Below are 21466 nucleotides of genomic sequence, written 5' to 3' on the forward strand. Positions count from 1 at the left end.
GAAGAATAAAAAATCCAAAGGAACCAAACAGCACAAAGGTCACACATTTGCTTGGGATAACAAGGAGGTGTGCAGTACATGGGGAACTGACCCACTGAAAAAGAGAGGAGGAAAACACCCTCAGTTACTGCTGACATGCAAAATGAACACATTTCAAGAAGAGGATACATCTGAAATAAAGGTAAATGTGATTCAGACAACATTTCTAAGACATACTAATATCCCTGGGTAAAACATTACTTGAAAAGTGCTAGTAGCTGGTATAGAAATTATACTCCTCCACCTATGCATTCATTTTCAGACAAGAAGCCAGAACACTGTATGCTTCTAAAAGCTAATATGTGCCCCAAACATATCAGCAGCACGACTATTTCAGCAGAAAATGAGTTTTTCAGCTCTAAAATTGGCATGTAAATGCAAATATTTATTTTCAATTTCAATCTTCTCTGAAACCTACCTTTCAATTTATAAGACTGAGTGTATGAAACTGATCAGGAATCATTGAGGGCACCACTTAATTAAGTATTTTGAGAAATAAATTAGCTTTTCCACAAAAGAGAACTTGTAAGAATGTAAAAAACAGTTATTCTAACTGATTTTATGCAATATTGAATGGGAATGTAAAATCTTGCAGGGATGGCACCCTTCCAAACAGAGATGACAGCAATTTGCCCCACTCCACTATCTCCTCAAATCTGTTTGCTCACCACTGGATCTAGTCTCAGTCAAAACTTAGCAATGGACAGAATTCCCACCTCACCTTTGTGCACTCATACATATCATGGCGTGAATTTTATTTTCTTCTGTAAACTGGAGGTTGAAAGTCTGCTTGAACTTTGCCTGGTAACTCCCAAGCACCATTTCTTTCAAATGGGCATTTGATTTATTCTGAAATAGCAGTTTGATTGTTAGGAAGATTTGTCCTCACCATTTGGATGGAAGTGGGTTCTGCCTAGACAGGCCCAAGAGACATGAGCCCTCTTAGCCTGGATAATCCTTTGGAAGAAGAGTGAGTAGGTATCACGCCTATGAACTGAATCCCAGGGGAACATGGGAGAGAGAGAACTGGTGTAAAAGGTCCAGTTCCACCAAAGTCATGTGCGGGCCTGATCTCACACTGGTCTTGTTGCTAGAAGCAAGCGTCCCAGCAGCCTGCCAGCTTGAAAGAGAGAGCCTTGTCTTGTAGAACTAAAGTAGCTGTGTGTGATTTTCTCTTGTTTCTGTCCATCTGCTTCTACAATGGCAACTAACAAATGTTCTGTTAATGTTCTACCACAGCAGAAGATGTTTATTATTCTAACTTTTCCTAGCTCTAGAGCCATTTCTGAGTGGCTGACAAATGGGGCCTGACAAGGGGCTGGTGATTTGGAGTAAATCTACCTTACAGTACGTACCAGACCAAACCAGGCTCCAGAGCTGGAAAGGCCTTCCACTACCCTGTACAGCTAAGAGCTGGCAACATTAGCACCTCGTTTTGGGAAAAGAGGTTTCCCAGTGAAAAATATAAACCAGTTTATCCTTCACATGGAAGGAGATAGCAAGGTCTATGCCCAAATCCCAAGAGGCTCCCACCCAGGAGGCTGAAACAATCAGCAATATTCTTGCTCAGGATAACAGCAGCACGTATGTCAGGAATGCAGGGAGCACAATACTATTATGTTGGAAATCCCTTGCTGAATTTGTATGTGGTGCAGGTTTTGGTGATTAGTATTACGCAGAAGAAAGGGAAAATAACAAAGCAAGAACACAATCCATTCAGTCCTAACCAAGAATATAAAGAGTCTGGAAGGACTTGACTCAAACCCAATAATAAAATATATCAAATCTAACAAGGGCACTTGACTGACGATTTCCCACAAAGAGTAAAACATCAAGATATACTCATTCCATTTTTTTTGTTTCTTTCCAGTAGCATGAAAAAGGAGGAAGTTTGTTCTTGTTTTCCCTTTAATCTGAAGAAGTAGCTCAGGAAGAAATGTGGATGCCCCATCCCTAGAAGTGTTCAAGGCCATATTGAATGAAGCTCTGAGCAATGTGTTCTAGTGGAAGATGTCCCTGCCCATGGCAGAGGGGCTGGAACCAGTTGATTGTAATCTGTAACTCCCTGAAAGGAGGTTGTAGCCAGGGAAGTCTCTTCTCCTAAGCAACCAGCAACAGGACAAGAGGAAATGGCCTCAAGCTGCAGGAGGGGAGGCTCAGGCTGGACATCAGGAAGAATTCCTTCACAGAAAGGGTTGCCAAGCATTGGCATGGGCTGCCCAGGGAGGTGGTGAAGTCACCATCCCTAGAGGTGTTCAAGAAATGACTGGACGTGGCACACAGTGCTGTGGCCCAGGACAAGGTGGTGATCAGTCAATGGTTGGAGCCAATGATCTTGGTGGTCTTTTCCAGCCTAAATGATTCTGTCACCTTTAAGGTCCCTTCTATGATTCTATGAAGAAGTGGCTTAATTGTTTAAGTAAGGTCTAACTCACCAAAACCAGGCTACAGAATTGCTTACACTAGGTTGGGAAGTCCCAGTGATCTGGGAGTATTCTACCAGATAAAGATTAAAAAAAACCCCAAAAACCCACTAAAGAAGCCATTCATCTTAAATCTTCCCCTTGTAGTTGTCCTATATTAAACTGTATCTCAGTTTTCCTCTAGTGTTTTCCTCTACAGTTTCTGCCTTAGATGGTAATTCAGGGAAGTGCAAGTTGAAAACTGTCTGTGACAAACTGGGTGTAACCCCACCCCCTGGCTGATGACAGAATACTGACGGCAGGAACACCGACTTCATAAATCCTAGTCACTCTTCACCTCCTAATCTATGGATTAGCCAAAAAGACCACTGTCAGCAAAAACTGCTCAGTTCCTAAGAGCTTGTAAGAGAAATGTTACACTGGTATATTTCTTACTACAGTCTTTAAAGCCTGGGAGGTCCCAACACAAGCTGAAGACTTGACCAAGATTTTATACATGAAGGATTTCTCTCATATAAACAGGTATTTAAGGCACAAATATTCTAACATAATAGTCAGCAATAAAACAATTTAAAAACATCCTGCTTGTGCTGAACTCCAGACTGACAATCCAGACCACTTGTGTCTCTGAAGTACTTGACAAAACATTAAATTACGGAGCTCTTTCCTTATAGTTACATAAATTTATATGTACCAAGAAAAATAGTCACAGCTTAGCATTCATTAGGCTGCAAACTTTTGCTACCAAAACACCCCACTCAAACCAGTTACCAGCAGTAACAGTGAACTACACCAATAACCAAATATTTAGTATTTGGGAGTCTGGGAAAAATCTGGAAACTGCTGCTCTGATCAGCTTTTGTACTTGGAAAGCACTTTTTACACCACTAACATGGAAGGCTTGCAAATCAATGATTCAAATTCTTCTGCAATTATAGTGTGGAGGCATGAACAGGAGTGAATTAATTACATGTTTTATGGGGGAAATCCTAGTCAACTCAAGTCTTTCAGGTACAAATCTGAGCTCAAATTCAAGGTTGAGAGCATCCAATCGACAAATGATTGCAGGTAGGTTTGACAGGGATCTCAGAAGTTACTAAACTTTAAGTATTCCCACCAGCACTTCTTGCATGACTTTGGCATAATTAAAAAAAAGTCTTGTCCAGTTTTGGAGAAGACTTAAAATCTATCAGATCCAGTTCAGGTACAGAAGTACAAAACCCAGCCTGCCACACTGACTTTCATGTCTTGATCCTAAAATTGGTCTGTTAGAAGTTCAAAGCCTTTTCATCATTTACTTCACCTGATCCCAGTGGGAAGAATTCAACCCTTTTACTTTCTCTTAAACCTCAATTCTGACAGGTAGCCAAATCATAATTAGCAGAATATACATTTTTATTTGACTCCCTTCAGCTTTAACATTACCTGTGTGTGTACACTGTCTCCTTGTCTGGAAGAAGAATCTATCATTGAATCAATGTAGGCAAGTTCAAGTGGCCTTGCTAAATGCAGAAAGCTGGCTGAGTTTAGATAATTTTTTTTACCAGTGTATCTTGAAATTTTGAATACAATATATTGTCAGAAAAAAACAAAAGGCTTTAAAAGTCATATTTTATAAAGCTATGTCAGATGCAGTAAAGTACAGACACTTTCTTATGATGTTAATAAAGTGACACGTGAATAAATTGGTATTAACGTGGTTTTGTACATTTTCAAAATTATGGCACCTCAAAGCTTTAAGGCATCATTTCTTTTGACTTATTCCATAGTTATTGACATGAAAATCAGAGCAGAGATAATTAGATACTGTGGCTACAGGCCAAACGGAGATGTTCCATGTACACGACACTGTGCAGACAGACCTTTTCAGTTGTTCTTTAGCTTACTACTAAAGCTGAACTTACCTTCTGCAAGGCAACCCTGCCAGCATACACAAAAAAATAATTAAGAAATTCAATATTATTAAATATCTACCTGAGAGCTTCATGAGGAGCTCAGATGCTGCCTTGACTGACATGTCCTGCCTCATCACATTTGCCTGTGCTTCTTGTGGCTTGAGTTTCTCTTCGGGGATGTTTGGAGCTGAGGCTTCAGATTCTTGGCTGAACACATAGCTGGACTGAGACACAGCTGAACTTGCAGCTTCTTCATCCTTAGGCTCCTCCTTCACTTTAAAATTAGGAGTCAAGGGCTCTTTTTGATTTGCAGCTGTCAAGAGAAGGAAAGAAGTAAGACTTAGTGTAATATATAATCCTGGAGCAGCTAGTAACAGGAAGAAACCATAACCTGAGAAATGCTAGAGCAGGTACTGGAAGCAGACACATCACACTGTGCTCAAAGGTGCTTCAAGTGGCAAACAAACTTCTGCACCTTTTCTACAAAGGGAGTTTTGAAACATAAAAAATGCATGTACCAAAGCTCAAGAGAAGATCCTCTCACTTTTTTTCCTCTACTCCTCCTAAAAGCACTTCCCTGGTCATTGGTTTGTAGGTCTTCTATAAGCTTGGTGGAAGTTTAAAACACCATTTCATGTAAGGGCAAATTTGGCAAAGCCCATGGATACGACATGTGAAGTTTTTAGAGCATGGTAGAGAGACAAGAGATGAGGAATAGGAAGATAGAAAACCTAAAGGGGAGTAAAAGGGAAAATGTAGCAAATTCTTAGGTCCTAAAAGTTGGTATGTTAAGAATGAGAACTGAGGGATTTTCAGAAAACAGCTCTGCACTGTTCCAAGTGCTATATCCATAGAAAGAAAGAGTTAAGTTTAAAATATTCCTTTCAAATACTCCATCTAAGCAGCTGTACAGCCTCAGAGGAAAGTAAGGAGACTTTGGGGGGCTGCTTAAAATTTACACACTGAGCAGCGCTGTTCTTGAAGGGTCTTTCTGATACCCTTTGACAGTAGTAGATCCTCTGCACTGTGTTTGATTAAAAGGATAAAACCGGAGCAGCTCTTCAACAATACTTCCAAGCCCAGCCAACATAAATTCATGGGCAGATGCATGACAAGCAGAAGGCTAAAGAAGTTGCATTATTTTTCAAGTAAATATTCTTATAACTTTTTTTATGTTTAACCATGAAGAGATACTTCCTTCCCTGCCTCGAGACCTTTTCTTGACTGAAACATCACTTCAAATTCCCAGTAACACACAGCAGATGATTCCTTGAGTGCCTTTAACTTTGGCGAGTTTACATCTTTCCCACCTCCCTAAACTTCTGTCTTTGCAAACACAAAAGACAGAGCATTGTCCCCAACAAAATCTGGCAACATTTACTGCTTAAAGTCTTGGTCTACTTTCTCCTCCATAGCTTCTTACTTCTTACTCTCAAGGCCCCTCACTTTTCTGGCTTTTTTCCTCAGATACTCTCCTTCTCAGCAATTCCCCCAAAATTCCTAGAGAAACCAAATTCCTGATCCCACCATGGAGTGCTCACCATCTCCCAGAGACCCAAACTCTAAAATATGAGGTACAATTGCCATCTTTATCAGAACTAGACACTTAAATTTGCTACTTTGAGCCTTTGTTCATTTCCACACAGTTCAATTTTTGTTTTGTGTTTGTCTTTGGGGGTGTTCTAATAATTTTTCAAGCTACTGTATTACCCTGTACCACAACACATCTTTTCAATTTCTATTTCAGAGTTGTTTGATTTTCCTCCTTGTTGGTTGGCAAGCCATTACCAAAGAACAGGACTAAGGCAAGTGGTATAATGAGTGCACACATAAGCAATGTGCACATACACATTAGTGCTACTCACTTCAGAAATTGCCTTACCTTATATCTAATTTTTAACATGACCTATAGACACTTCCACCAGCACAAGGAATTGCTTTTATTCTTTTTTTCTTAAGAAAAGACAAAGCAGAAATATGAAACATTAAAACTCTCAAGCCAGTCTTAACTTTACCTAGGTACTAACAAAAAAATTCTATCTATCTTTTTTATCCTGGCCTCAGTCTATTCTGGGGTTTGACCTGGGGTGATGAATGGTCACCAAAAAAAAAAAAAAAATCCAAACCTTCTCTGCTGAATTACCTTCTGCTGTCCTTTGCTTTTACAACATGCCACTCCACCTGCTATGCTGATATGAAAAATAACTCCACCAGGATCTGAGTGCAACCGAGAGAGAGCAGTCTGCCTGAACTTTCAGAGAACATTGAGGAAAGAAAAAGTCTTTTAAATTTATTCATTTCAAAAAGGTAATAATTCAAATTTGTCCCAGAAAATAAAGGAAGCATGAGTCTGAGTAAAGAGGTAAAGATGACCCACTGAGAACAACCATTAACCTGTGGACCCAGCCTTGTCTCTGCCATGAACCAGAGCAGAAAACGAGCCAGGTAGAGGAAGCACTACAGGCTGGGTGAGCCTACACACTTTCACCATTTAAAATAGAGGTGATATTTAACTCACATGGATCAGTGTAAGTTTGCAACCATACACCATGGCAAAAGCATCCATAAACAAACAGAATCTCTGTAACAGAATTCATGTAATATCACAGACTTAAACAAGGAACTTACTTCAAGAGTTAGGTGCTATGGTATGCAGTGGCAGATGCTTATTGGATCATCCTACCACAAGAAAAAGGATCAAAAGGAGGGCTTTTGGAAGAAATTAGCATTTTTTTAAAATCCTCTTATCACCAAGCCAAAAGTCAGCAGTCAGTTTGACCAAATCCAAGGGCAGGTGTAAGGTGGTGCCTCTATGCTCTTCATTCCAGGGCATCCTCAAACCCCACTAAGAGAAGACAAGTTCTAATAGCTCAGAGGACCAGAAAATTCGAGGTAGATCATGTCAAAGTTTAAATAGTTTAGTGGTAGTCCAGTTCTTGGCCCCTCAATTCAGGAAGAACACTGAGGGGCTGGAGTGAGTCCAGAGAAGGCAACAGAGCTGCTGAATGGTCTGGAGCACAAGTTTTATGAGAAGTGGCTGAGGGAGCTTGTTGGGGGTGTTCAGCATGGAGAAAAGGAGGCTCAGGGGTCACTATCACTCTCTACAACTCCCTGACAGGAGGCTGTAGCCATGTGGGGGTCAGTCTCCTGTCCCTGGCAGCCAGCGACAGGACAAGAGGAAATACTCCCAAACTACGCCAAGGGAAGTTCAGGTTGGTCATCAAGAAGAATTTCTTCCAGAAAGAGTCATTAGACATTGGAATGGGCTGCCCAGGGAGGTGGTGGAGTCACAATCCCTGAAGGTGTTTAAGGAAGACTGGACGTGGCACTCAGTGCTGTGGCCTGGTTGATAAGGGGGTGTTTGGTCATGGATTGGACTCAATGATCTCAAACATCTTTTCCAACATGACTGAGCCTATGAAGTGACAGATCCAGAACGAATTGAGTTCCCCTCCTTTCTTCTGTCCACCTTTCCCTTTCTCTCCCTACCCCATATGAGCTCACCCTCAGTGACAGCACATGCTGCTAGGAGCCACTGCCTCCTCACCCTTCTGAGCCATCATCCAGGCTAACAGTGATAACCAAAACCATGTTGGTAACAGGTCAACCAGCACAGCATCAGCCATAATCTAAATGAGCTCTTCATGAGATATGCATAATCTGTGTGTTTACAATACCTCACCCATGAGAAATATAAAACATAGTCAGGGTCCCCCAACCCAGAGGAAGGCCTGAAGGTGTGCCTTTGGCAGGATTACACGAAGGAAAAGAATCCCAGACTGTTGTTCTTACCTCAGTCACTGATTCTGCCTACTCTAGCTGCTTTGTTTTGGACAGAAGAGGGAATTAATAAATTAGGACAGAAGTAGAGTCTTATTTCTTTAATTAACTGGCAGCACATTCCTTGACCGATGTTTTCTAAAAAACAAATGTCTAAACTGTAGATAAATCACAAAAATAGAAGAGTTATTTGCCTTACTTTTCTTCCGCAGAAAACAAAAACAAAATCAGACAACTACTGGGTCAGTTTCAAGCCAATTACTCCAATTAATAGGGTTTTTACTCTTTCTTGAAATAAGCAGATTCTAATGTAAATGAAGCCTAAAACAGAAGGACAAATAAAAACGGGGTGGTTGTCTCATCTATCAGATCCATACATTAAAGCTAGAGGGGAAAAAAACCCACAGCATAAAAAAGACCCCCTAAACAACAAAAGTCCCCACCACTCTTGCCTCTGTCCCATCTTGGATCCACAACTATGGACAAAATTGGTAACACATGGGAAATAGCAAGTATAATGCATCCACTAGCCCTTTTAGGGAAAACAATAAACAGATGTAATAAAAAAACATTGCAAATAAGGGAAATAAAAGTTTACTATGACCAGTTTTTAAAAATCCCATGACTGAGGATTCCTAAAAAAATTCAAACTAGACAAGAATTAAAAAGAGTATGTTGAAGATCATTAAAGTATATTTGAACAACAAAATTATTACTCCCCAGAAGGAAGAGTATCTTCCACCTACATACAAAAATAGATACACACACATCTCCTTAATTTGTATTTAATTTACATTCATTCTGAACAGCAGTGAGAACAGAATGAAGGATGTGTTGTCTGCAGACTGAATAAAAAAACCCCCAGCAATTTAATTTTGAAATACACAGCGAGGAAACAAAACAAACCCACATAGCAAATGAAACCAACAGGCAGGAATCTCTCAAGCATGGTGGATAATGCTCCATTTGTTCCATTCCATATCCAGAAAAAACACAGATCAAAGAATATTCCAGACTGCTGATTTTTATCTTCCCGGCAACTGGAATCATTTGAGCCATTTGGCAAAAGTAGATGATGAAAGTTGTAACACTTTCCTGAAACTGCCAAATGCCACAAGAAAAGCTTTGGGTATCTGCCACTAATCTGAAACGCTCTGGTAGAAGCTGCTAACTCCATCAGTCCACTTAAGAGGATTTCTAAATGCCCAAAATGTTTATAACTGAAAGAGGAAAAATGGGCTGATTACTTCCAAGCCAAGCTCAATATTACAAGTCACAATCAGCAAGAAGTTGGTCACAGTTCCATCTGTCTGAAAGAAGATGAGGAAGAAAACAGAATCCACAACAAAAATTCTGCCATGAAAAGGCCATGAGAAAAAGCATCCACGGAGTCTGGGTTGAAGGGAACCGTGATGACAATGACACAGTACATCACTGCACCTTCGTATAATTTTATCAGTGATGCCAGACTACAGCTACAGAGATTAGAGACCAGTCATGGCTGAGGAAAAAGCTAACTATCCTGATCATCTTTAAAGCTGCTCTGTGTTTAGGGAGCTGGAGTCAAGCACAATGAGAGACAGCAAAGGAGAATGACCAGGCCTGCTGCTGTGCCCTCAAAATTTCACCATGTTCTAATCCAGGTGGAATGGAGGAATTAGGCAAATTGCTAAGGCAGGTGTAGAACCACACATCTCTCCCAATGCCCCAAGATGTCTGCTATGCAGCCAAAGTCCCACAGGCTGAAAAAGGCTGTAGCATCAGCCAAGACCATCTCCTCCTTTCCAGGTAAAAACCAAAACAGCAGCAGAACAGGTAAGGTTGTGAGGAAGCTGGAGAAAAGTGAGAGAGGAGTGAAAGGAGCAAGGAGGAATTTGTTGCTGATAAGAAAGAATTACTTGCAGTATGGGAATGTCTTCTCTCTACAAAGGAGCAAAAACAGAGGAGGAGAAACACCACCAGACCGACCTTTGTATTTATTTAAGAAAACAAAAAACAAACCAAACAATCAGAGATGATTGAACTAACAGTGTTTTCAAATCCCATTTTGGATGGATGTGAGAGAAAGGCTCATGAGCTCGGACTTCTGCCCAGAGTAATGGTGTATTCAGGGAAGCAAAAGAGCCATCAGCCTAGTCCAGTCCTATACTCCAAATGTGAGAGCTTGTGTAGACGTTAAACCTAAATTGTAAGCACAAACTTGGTCCAGAATCATATTGCTGGCTTCTTTTAAGTTGTATTGGACTGAGTGCACAAAAAAAGGGAGTTTCTTATTCTGCATTTTTAATTGCTGAATTAAAACAGAGACTACACTGTTTTATCTTGCTAAATTCTATATATTCCTTCAAGCTGTAAAACATGACGGGTGGGATTTTAAGGATGCTGGGAAATTGTGGTTGCAAGACTAGAAATTGCTGAAAAGAGATTAAAAGGGTGATGATACATCAGTAGCAAAAACTAGAACAAGATTTTATTTGCCTAAGTTTTAAGTAGATGTGCTATTGCCCCTTCACAATTTTATTTCAAACAAAAGGTCTATATGGAAACCAGGAAAACGCAAATCTGGAGAGACTTCAAAGAGAGAACATGATGACGTCAGGGGTATTTACACTGACAGCAGCATTATGGGATTCACAGTATTTTTAAATTAAGGACATGGCTCAATAATTGCCAGTCCTGTGCACTTACATATTCTAATTGAAATTTTACATTCTGACATAAACTACAAATCCTAAATATAGACAGTGTGGTCTTTTCTTTGGAACTTGCTACTCAAATACATCAATTATGGCAATTTAATTGGACATGCTTTTATTTTATTAAAAATAGCTGTTCGAAGACTTCAAGCCAGCCAGTTCAGTACTGTCAATGGCAAATGATAAAACATTTCAAATTACTTGTGTTACCTTTAAGGAATGCAGTAATTTTCGCGAGCCAAAAGAACATATAATCTAAGTGATTACTTAGCTTATCTACTAAAACACTGTACATAGCTGTCTGATGATTTACTCTTTCATTATTCCATTAATGGAATCAGCTAATAAAACATGAATGCGGAGCCCAAATATTTTGGACAGTCACCAAAGTCCCATGGCGGCTTTATTTCCCAAAATAAAGACTTGACTCCTTGCACGACAGCAGATATGACTTAAACTGGGAGAAAAGAGTTTCTAATTGATTTAACACGGCCAGCCCCAAACCCTCAGCATTTTTGCTCCTTCCTCCTGTCTTTTTTAAAGTTGTTTCATGCAGGTAACTCGGGGAACATAAAAAGAACAGCAGAAGCAAGGCACACTTGATACCACTCCACAAGATGAAGAGACCTGCTTGCTGGAGCAATGCACTTGTTTAAACACAGAGAGGTGGGGAGAGAGGCCAGCAATGAAGGATGTGTACCAATTATGTTTCCACACAGAATCCCACTGAGAGCAATAGTGCAAGAATCCCATTCATTTTGTTGGGATTCATTTATTTCCGAATGTTAAAAGTTACTGCAGCACATAATGTAGCCACAGTAATAGCATCACTAGGGTCCACTGGCCATTGTAGTTTGGATCATTGTGAAAGACATTTTTTATTACCAAAAAAACCCCCAACAAAACCCAAGCCTCAAAAGTGGGTGGAAGGACACCAGTATTTAAAGAGATGTGCTGTATAATGTCTGCCACTGAAACCCTTGAAACAGGAAAACCAAAAACTCTTCAAATTAAGATATGAATGCTGTTAGAAAGTTTCAAAATGGAATTAATGGACTGGGGGAGGAAAACATTCTGGCAAAGCACTGATACAGCAAAACACTGGGAAAACTTAAAGTGTACAAGCAAGCCTCCTGAAATCAGAGGGGGAAAGATTTGAAGGTAAAGACATGCCCATGCTTAAATACTCCTCTGTTAATGTGTTAAGAGTCATCTGCTAATTGTCTTTACAAATAAATCTGAATGAAATTTCAGAGAACCCTTTTAAATTTCTTGTGAATTTAAAAGCCTCCCCTACCTTATACTAGGGCCTAGAGAATAGAATCTGGAAAGAAAATTTCAAAATTTGTTCTAATTTTTAGATTTACATTTGGTGATTTGTGTTAAGCATTATTTCATAAAACACATAACTGAAGATCTTTCTAGCAAGCAATGGCACAGAATTGGGGATGAAGTGGTCTCCAAAAGGTCCACACCAGTATTTCTCAATCTCTTTAAATCTAAAGCTCCCCTGAGCCTCTCTGAAAAAAACCTGAGTGGCTGTTTTGAGCAGTGTCACCATAACTCACCTCTGGCCCACTCCAAATCAGGTCTGTCTTTGAACATCTTTATTTTTTTCCCCAATTTGCATCTCTACATCTTGCTGCTTGTTTTTGTTTGGATGACATTTTTTGCCACTGCTTATGACATCCCATGGTCCACTGATTGAGATACACAGATTTAGTCCATCTTACTGCCTAATATGTGACCAGCCATAAACAGGCAGCTGTTTTTACATTTCTCCAGTGGCAGAGATGCCACAATCTCTCCAGCCAAACTATCACAGAGGTACAAATACCTCAGCTTGGGAAAGATTTTCCTAATGCTAACTTAAACCTTACAGCAATACGGTCCTGTTACTTTTTGTCCTAATTACAATGATTTTATGATTATTTACTATAATCTCCATTCTCCTGAAAACTGTGCGAAGGCACATGGAAAACAAAGAAGTGATTGGTGAGAGCCAGCGTGGCTTCACCAGGGGCAAATCATGCCTGGCCAATTTTGGTGGCTTTCCCTGGTGGACAGGGGTACCTTGTCTACCTGGACTAGCGCCAAGCATTTGGCACTGTCACATGTGACACCCCTGTCTCTGGAGAGACATGGATATGATGGATGAACTTCAGCAGGTTTCCCATGCAACTGGAAGTATACAAACTGACACCAAGGAAAAAGAGGAGCAATAAACATTGGCAAGCAAAAATAAATGTTCATTTAGAACATCAATATTCAATAAGAATAAATGCCAAATTCTAGAAGTCTTTACATCTATCTACTGCTTCCTTCTTAGCCACAAGGCCTGTCAGAGAAGAAAATTAGATTGTTTTGACATAATTTGGTCTCGAAAAATCTGTGTTAGCTCTTACAACTGGCATATACAATTTGAGATGTCAAAAGATTTATATCATTGGAAAGGTAGGGCAAATAATTGAAGCTCTGATGGGCCTAACAAGACTGCTGTAATAAAGAAATCACTCAAAGGAACTCCGTCCAGCAGAGCAAGCCGTCAAAGCTGCAGCTAATACTCAGCCAACTTGCTAAAAGAGAATTACTTCTACTCCAAATTTATGCACTCGGTATTGAGGAAAGCATGAACTAAATGTATGGAACACAATATAAATCTCAGAAGAAAAGAAATTCCCTTCCTTCCGACGTTGCTCTTTTAGTGTAGCAAATTTGGTGACTGGCAGTACGTTTTAATCCAAATACGCGCACTTCCGAAATTACAGATACATCTCGCTCCCCCAGCGACTTTATAACATGTTGCTAGGTAACAGTGCATACAAGTCAGGTTTCAAGACCTTTAGTAAGTCACCATAAAATAACTGCATAGGCCTTTTGCATGAATAATGTACACTTGTATCTTTTCTCTGATGCCAATAGATCAGACACTGAAAACATGACCGTCCGCCAAACTGGGAACAGTTTCCCATCAACTGCTACATGAAAAGCTGCACACCAAATTGTTGCATGTTCTCTCAGTGTCCAGGCTTTCCCCACTCTCCTGCACTCTGCTCTCATTGCTGCTACACGCAGCCATCATGAGCACCACCCTCCCCAGGCCAGCCCTGATGACGTGCAGAGCCTCTTCGTGCACAGCAACCCAAATTTAAGATCGACATCGGAACAACAACATGTGTGGGACAGCTGTTTGACAGTGCAAGATGGATTTCATATCAAGTCCAAATTTGAAACTCAAGTACAGAAATGTACAAGCAAATCAAAACAGACTCATCCTGCCCGCTTTTTGTCAGTCAGAGCAATAATTTATATTGACAGATTATTTAATTTTTTTTCAGGGGTAAGTCCTGTGGCTTCTTCCAACCAACACAGCAAACCATCTGTGCCAGCCCAATTCACCTCCTGCTTGCCCTCAGCTGTTTTCTCTTTTTCTGGCTGGCTTCATGAAGCCTCAGTCTTGATTTCTTGTATTAACCCATTCTATTCCATTCCTCACTGAACTGTGATCCCAAAGGTAGAAAGATCTGGGAAGATGAGGAGAGAAGGATTTTCCTAAACAAATGGCTGTGTTTTCACCAAGGCTGGGCATTAAGACAGAGCTATTTCCTTAGTTTACCTGACAACAAAATTTGCTCAAATATAACTTACTTTCCATTTAAAGAAGAAAGCTGACATTATTTTCTATTGAAAAGGTTACCTTCTGTCTCCAATGTCTAAAACTTCCCATAAGGATTGAGATCTCCTTGTGAAACAGAAGTTTCTTGAGTGACATTTTTCCTGACTTCTTTCTCTTCAAAAATTCAAGGCCAATTTTGAAAACATTTGGCATAGAACACCTCCCCAGCATATCAACTGTTCTGAACTATTCAGTCAAATCAATAAAAGAGCACATAAAATATAACAGATCCACCCTAAACACATCCTACACTTCAGTCTCACATATGAATACCATTCTTAAAGCAATAATCTAACAGTGAGAAAACACTAAACACATACTTGGCATTAGATATGGAGTTCAATTAAAATAATAATAATAATAATTAAAAAAAGAAAAGCTGTACATGAATCTCTAGGACAACTCTTCTTTTAAAAGTGTTAACAACAAAACCCAAAAGCAGTAACATTCACACTTCACATGTATTTACTACATAGACCTCAAATACTATTTGGAAAGGAAGGTGACCAATACTTTATTGGTCCTTTTTAACAGATGGGTAAAGGCAGAGAACTTAAGAACTGAATTTTTGAACATGCTGGACACCTTGGTGACCCTCAGTGATTTCAGACTAGAACTACAGGTATTCAGCATGCCTGGAAAACACACCACAAGAGATTTGCCAAGGTAAACGCTAATGAACATGAAAGCCTGGATAAACAGTTCTCACTCCTAATCCCAGCAATTAAACAGCAAAACCCCTCTCTTCTCACTGCTTCCCCTCTGCCCTCCACCATACATCTCTTCTATCAAAAGAAACAAGGAATTATAAGTTAAGAAGGTACAATTTTTTCTCCTTGCAATTCCATGACTTAACAAACCCAAGACAAAGTGTCTCTTAGCTCCTAAAGGAGCAGTCAATGCTGCTGCTCAATTACCTGACAGCTTCATAAGAAAATCTGATGCCATCTTGACAGAGATATCTTGGCTGAATAGTGCTGATGCTGTATTGGCCACAAAGTCAGAGGAGTCTTTCAGCTTTGTGTTGTTGGGGGCTCTGTCAACAGTGCTAAGAGCAAAAGGTGCAGCTGAGGCGCCAGTGTCATCTTTGGGCTCTTCTTTCACCAGCAAAGGTGGAACCCCCCCACCAGGCTGCCCAGCCACATCAGGTGTTTTGGATACAGTGAGGTCAGGCCCTGCTCCTTCCCTCTGTGGTCCCGGGCAGGAGTCACTGTTTAGCTGTGGTGACCCCTTCACCTCAGTTTCTGGCATTTCCTCCTTCACTTTAGACTCTGTCCTGAGGAAATGTTGATGGCAACGCATGTGGAGTTTCAGGCTGAAGTGGCGGGAGGACGTAAAAGGGCATAGCTGGCATTGGAAGGTCTCACCCCTGTCTTGGTGCTGATGAACCTGGTTCAGGAGGTGAAAGATAAAAGCATATATTAAGCCAAGCAGATTAACAGCATTGTAGAAATCTCAACTCTGCATTTCTCACACCATTTAAAAAAAAAGAAAATATTAACTAATGAGTGAACTCTTCATTCTGAGCACTTGGAAAGTGGTTGGACACCAAGAACAGTAGGATTCTTTCACACAAGTTAAAGAACATAAACATCAGACTCAAGTGAAAACAAAAAAATCAGGAACATCTGTTTCTGCAGCTTGGAAATCATGAAGTCTGCTTTGGATCAAACAACCCTTACAACCAGATCCTGATGACCTGTCAGTGCATAAAGACTTCCAAGCTATAACTAATAGCTTTCTTGATTAAAAAACAAACATAACTCTGTGCAACCTAACTAATAAAAATTGTTCAGAGCGACCCAGCAAAAAAAAAAAAAAAAACCCAACCAGTACAGCAATGTCCATGATTGATTTATGTATCATTAGAGTAAAAACACAGCACCTGGCAATACTGAGGAGCTATTGAAACAGTTTGCTGCAAATTAATTCTACCAGAAAATAAACAGCTCTTCTATGATAAAATGGAAGCACGAGAGATGGTGTCTGCCATCTCTCTCTGTCTAGTTTATCAGTCAATTAAGGATCACAGTTAATCTTACTGCCCTCATATTTTGACTACAGGCTCTTTGTCACAGAGCCTGCATGCTCCAGTATGAATACAATGCCTGGTATCCTCAGGCTTGATCCCGATTACCTTTTAAAGGGAACTCCATCCATCTGTATGTAATGGCTCACATATTATATGAACAGACACACTCATTAAACTATATAAGCTATATACATATAATTACACAATGTCTTGCTTCATACAGTACTCATTAAAGGGAAGGAACAACTGAGCCCAGCATAATAACAGCAGGGCTGTTGAAAAATCTTTTCGCTATGGCTTTACAAATAAATTTTAAATCCTGACAGCAGCACTCCAGGCTACTCCCTGCAAAAAAGCTGGCAAATGCATACATTTGTTCCTTACTAATAGATGAACATGTGATCAGGGCACACTGGCACCAGCTGAGCTCCACACATTCGCTTTCACTTGTGACTCAAGTTGGTTGGAAACATTTCAGTGAGACAGATTTTTGTTGGAAAATGGCAATTTGTTGAATGCAAAATATTTCACCTGAAACATGGAGAGGTTTGATGAACTCTTGGCAGACAAGGTGTGATTCCCCTACCCTACTGAATGGCACTCTTCCTTCTCCCTGCTACCTGGGCTTGGCTCAGAAGCAGCCAGCTGTGCCAGGGATCCAAGGCTTCCTGCTACAGCCTGGGAGTCCAAAAGCCCTGAGGGCAGCAGATCTACTGAGGGAACTTGGAAAACCTAGCTTTAGCTAAGGCTTTCAGCACCTTCCAGTCTCCTGCAGAGCTGAGATCTAGATCCTGAGGGCCCTGGTGCAGACACTGCAGAGCTCCGGGGTAACGGCAGCATCTCCCAAACAGGGCTCTGGAAGAATTCAGGCTGGACTCTCCCATGGCTGTAGACTTGGCCTGATTCATTTCCTATATAGTAAGAGGAATTCAGTCACAAGCTCAGATCCAGGATTTCCAGCTCTACACAATCCCTCAACTCAGGTCTGCTAAAATGTGAAGCTGGGAGATGTCCCTCTTTTTGTACATTTTGCATTCAGTGAAGACACATTTCACCAGTGCTGTGTAGCTTTTCATTCAGTGGTTCTTTGGGGGCTCTGGAGGTGCTAGACAGATAGCAAGAGAGAATTTCTCTTGACCAGAATGAAATTCTCAATACTGTATAAGCATGACATTTACACACAAAGCAATTCTGGAATCTTATAATTGCACCTGACAATGACCAAAAAAAAAAAAAAAAAAAAAAGGAAGTAGCTAATGCTAACCTAACACAGATTTAAAGTAATCTTGCAGAAGAATAGCAGCACAATAAATTCTAAATATTAGTAGCAGTTTACAATGAAAATGCCAAGCAGATTGCCTTTCTACACTACTGGAAGCAGGATGGTCTGTGAGCACAGCAGTGTGTAAAGCACTCTTCACAGAGAACACCAAGATGTACTCAGGGCAGCGAGCACCTTCACCATGGCAACTTTATCTCTTACACCCACAGATTCTGTGTGCCAGGGTTTCTCTCCAGGATCCCCTTCAATCAACATGTCCCTGCCTATGTATTTAACCACATCTTCCAGAGGCCCCTATCACATCCATCAATACGATGCCTTCAGAAGGCTGTCACTGCTGCAGGCGGGTGACAAAGCCTGTGTGGGAGCCCACCTTCTCTCCCTGGGAGTATGGCATGCCACCCCTGCAATATCTTTTGAGAATGGATGAAAATAGGAGCCACTGATTCATCTGATTTGGATTTTTTTCTCCTGCCCAAAGACAGTAAATTCATCACCAATGGATTTCTCATAAAATAAAGAACGTTTATAACTCATAGCCAAGAAATGACAGAGTTCAAACCCAAACATTTTGAGTATTGAAAGGAAAAATTTTAGATCTAGAAAAAGAAAAAAAACCCATTAAGCCAAATATTTACCCCCAAATGTCCAGAGTCTATTCCCACCAGAAGATTTTAACTTCTATTTTCAAAAATAAATAATAATAATTTAAAAATCTGAACACTAGAGCAATTTCAGCTTTGCTTTAAAGGAAAAGCTGTCCCTTATTTGCCCATTCAACAGCAGCTAAAAAAGCCAAGAATTGCCACTCTTTGCCATTTGGGGGGAAAAGTCAAGGCAGCAACTACTTGCTGCCGAATAAAAAACAAGAAACCCTGTAGAGCTACACAGAAAACCACAGGGGAGATTCAGGCCACGCAGAGTTACAGTCCAAAAAAGCTGCCTGCTCCCTCCAAGAGGCAGAGAATGGCTCTTACACTGTGCTAATGCTACCCAAACCATCAGATGTCTTCTTTAGACTCAAACAGGCTCTTCCTGCAAGAACCACAGGCAGGAGGAGACAAGAGGGCAGCTGGCAGGTTTTCCCCAAAGTGCCAGTCTGAGCCCAGCTGCTGCCAGATTTGGATGTCTCTGAATTACGCTGCAACAAACCACAGTGCACAACCTGCTCATACACAATGCTTCTTTCAAAATCCCATAAAACTACTGTTTGACTTATGCCAGAACCACTTAAGGGCTTCTGGCTTCAGAGTTTATTTCCTTTAACCACGGATGTTCTCCTTGACTTACCAAAGTACTTGTATCGTCTTTATTTTAACCCTACAGCCTGCCCAGTCTCAAATGATATTTTGTGGTTCTGCAGTTTTTTCAGTGTGTGCTTGCTATGACACATGCAGTAATTTTCAACAATTATAGTGTCCTCACGAACTTTATGCCCTGTTTGAGGACTTGGGTACAAGTTATCTATTAGTCAAAAAATTTTAATTTTTGTTTCTCTCAGTTTCTCTTGCTGCCTCCTCATTCTCACGTTACAAGAAAGAAAAAAAGAGGCCGTTCAGTTTATCTTCTCTATCAAACATTATTCTGATCACACATCTCTCACCCTCCTGGCAGTCTCATTCTTTTCAGCTTCTTTCTCCAAAGGGAGTCCTTTCTTGCCATCCCACTAATAATTTTCACTGCCAGCTTTTAAAGCCCCTTCCATTCTCATATCTTTTTTGATGCAGTGACCAGGAGTGGCAGCATACCATATGCTAATAGTAACATTGTTACATTTTCAGTGTTATTTCTGTTGTATTCTCCAGACACTCAAATATCTAATGTGCCAAGAAAAGGTTTTCATTGAACTGTCTACAACAATATCCAGATATTTTTCCTGAGCAGTTACAGTTCATTATATCTGACAGCCAGGTGCATTATTAGACTCTGGTTTCCAAGGTACAGTACCTTCTATTTGTCAACAATAACTTCATTTGCCCCCTTGTTTATCAGCCAGCCAGCCTCCTTTTGTTCCCTTTCAAGATTTGCTTTTCTTAATCTCAATTCATGCACATAAGGTTGTACCATCTATAATTCTCTTACCCGCAGTCATCACTCTGTGTAGATCACATTTGCTAAAATATGCACAATTCCACTTTTAGTAATGGAACACCCCTCTGTTAGCCTTTTGTCATGCTTAAAATTGCTAATTCCTTCCTACCCTTTGTTTTACCATCTCTTGGTGAATTTCTAATTTGCCATAGTACATCACACTGCTTAATTTATTTGGCAGCTTCTCTGTGAGAAGCTTTGCCAAAGGCTTTTTTCTTAGACCACATAAATTTCCACTGATTCTTAAGTCCGTGATTTTCCTGACATGCTCAAAACATCTTAGTAGAGGAACACACAATTTTCTTTTACAGAAACCACATGTCCCTATCCTATCACATCATTTGTATCACTGTGCTGGGTTTTCTGTTACTTTTTTTTTTTGTGGACCTTGTAACTTTCCTGGTATCATAAGCCACTTCTTAAATCATCTTTTCATACTTAAAAGCAACATCCCTGCTGATTTACCAGCCATACAGATGTGGCACAGTTACAAATATATGTGATCCCACCCAAGAGGGTAAAACAGGAGTAGGGGTGAGGAAAAGGGTGACACAGGCACATCCTGCAAGTTTTGTAGTGCTGCTAAAGTTGATCTTTTCCCTTCCCTAAAGCTGGGTAACGCTTTGCACAGACTCTCCTTTCTGGTGATGAGACACAGGCACTCACATTTCATTTGTGGGATTTAACTAGGGTTTTTTGCTATTATTTTAAAAATTGACTACACTTTCCATTTTACATCTATCAGGTGCCCTCTTTTCATTTCATGCTCTTTTCTAACAAATTCCCTCATTTTTAAAATATTGCATTTTCAAAAGTTGAGTGCTACGGTGCTAGTTTTGATATGATCCTTCCCCTCAGGACACATGTTATTAATATAGTATTTTCTTTTTTAAACTATTTCCTTGCTTTGCTTGAGAACAAAGGGGGGAAAAAGCCTCTCTGCAGGGCTGGACTGGACGAGGTGTTAAAAAAATTATTTTTTGAAAATATTTAAGGTAGCAATGCATATCCTGTCTTATCCTTGTCTCATATGCAAAAAGTGCAACTAAAAGGTAGATACTTTAAGTCACTTGTGGTACCTATCTGAGACTCTGGGCACAGATCTCGTGTGTTGAAAAGCTGTGCAAGTTTGCATTACCTCCCCTCAGCTGATGGGGAGGTCATGGAATCACAGGTGCCTCCCAGGGCTCCTAAAGTTTAACTTAAAAATAAACAAAACCCTCTCCCATAAAACACAGCCAGCCTCCCTCTCCCAAGAAGGTGAAGATGCTTTAAAAAGAACCAGTCCCATACTTCACACCAAAGTGGATTAGGAAAGCTTATTCAGTTGTCTGACAGTAGCTGAGGAAGAAAGAGGGAAAAGCAAATCACCAATGGGCACTGAGCACCTGGCCACATTCCTCAGGACCTTTCCTGGTTCCCACTATCACATAATTAATAGCCTCTCCCTAATTGCGAGGCTGATTATAACCGTCTTTGTATTAGACAGGAACATTAATCTGGATCTTACTGAGATAGCTCCTCTTCACAAGCAGGAAAACCCTGTGGTTGA

At 40.4% G+C, this 21466-nt stretch overlaps 1 protein-coding gene across 5 annotated transcripts in view; it reads right to left on the reverse strand.

The window, feature by feature from the left end:
- The window catches only part of ZNF827 (zinc finger protein 827), a 100732-nt gene that overhangs the window by 45215 nt on the left and 34051 nt on the right, over nucleotides 1–21466 (reverse strand). For all 5 annotated transcript variants that reach the window (XR_004240135.1, XM_032108945.1, XM_032108944.1 and 2 more), the window contains exons 4-5: nucleotides 15427–15898; nucleotides 4437–4670 (exon numbers count right to left, since the gene is read on the reverse strand). Coding sequence is in view for 4 of the 5 variants with exons in the window: in XM_032108945.1 (XP_031964836.1) it covers nucleotides 4437–4670; nucleotides 15427–15898 (706 nt within the window). In the remaining variant the exon portion in view is untranslated. The remainder of the gene's footprint in view (nucleotides 1–4436; nucleotides 4671–15426; nucleotides 15899–21466) is intronic.

Source organism: Corvus moneduloides, chromosome 5 (assembly GCF_009650955.1).
Source record: "Corvus moneduloides isolate bCorMon1 chromosome 5, bCorMon1.pri, whole genome shotgun sequence".
NCBI classification, from domain to species: Eukaryota; Metazoa; Chordata; class Aves; order Passeriformes; family Corvidae; genus Corvus; species Corvus moneduloides.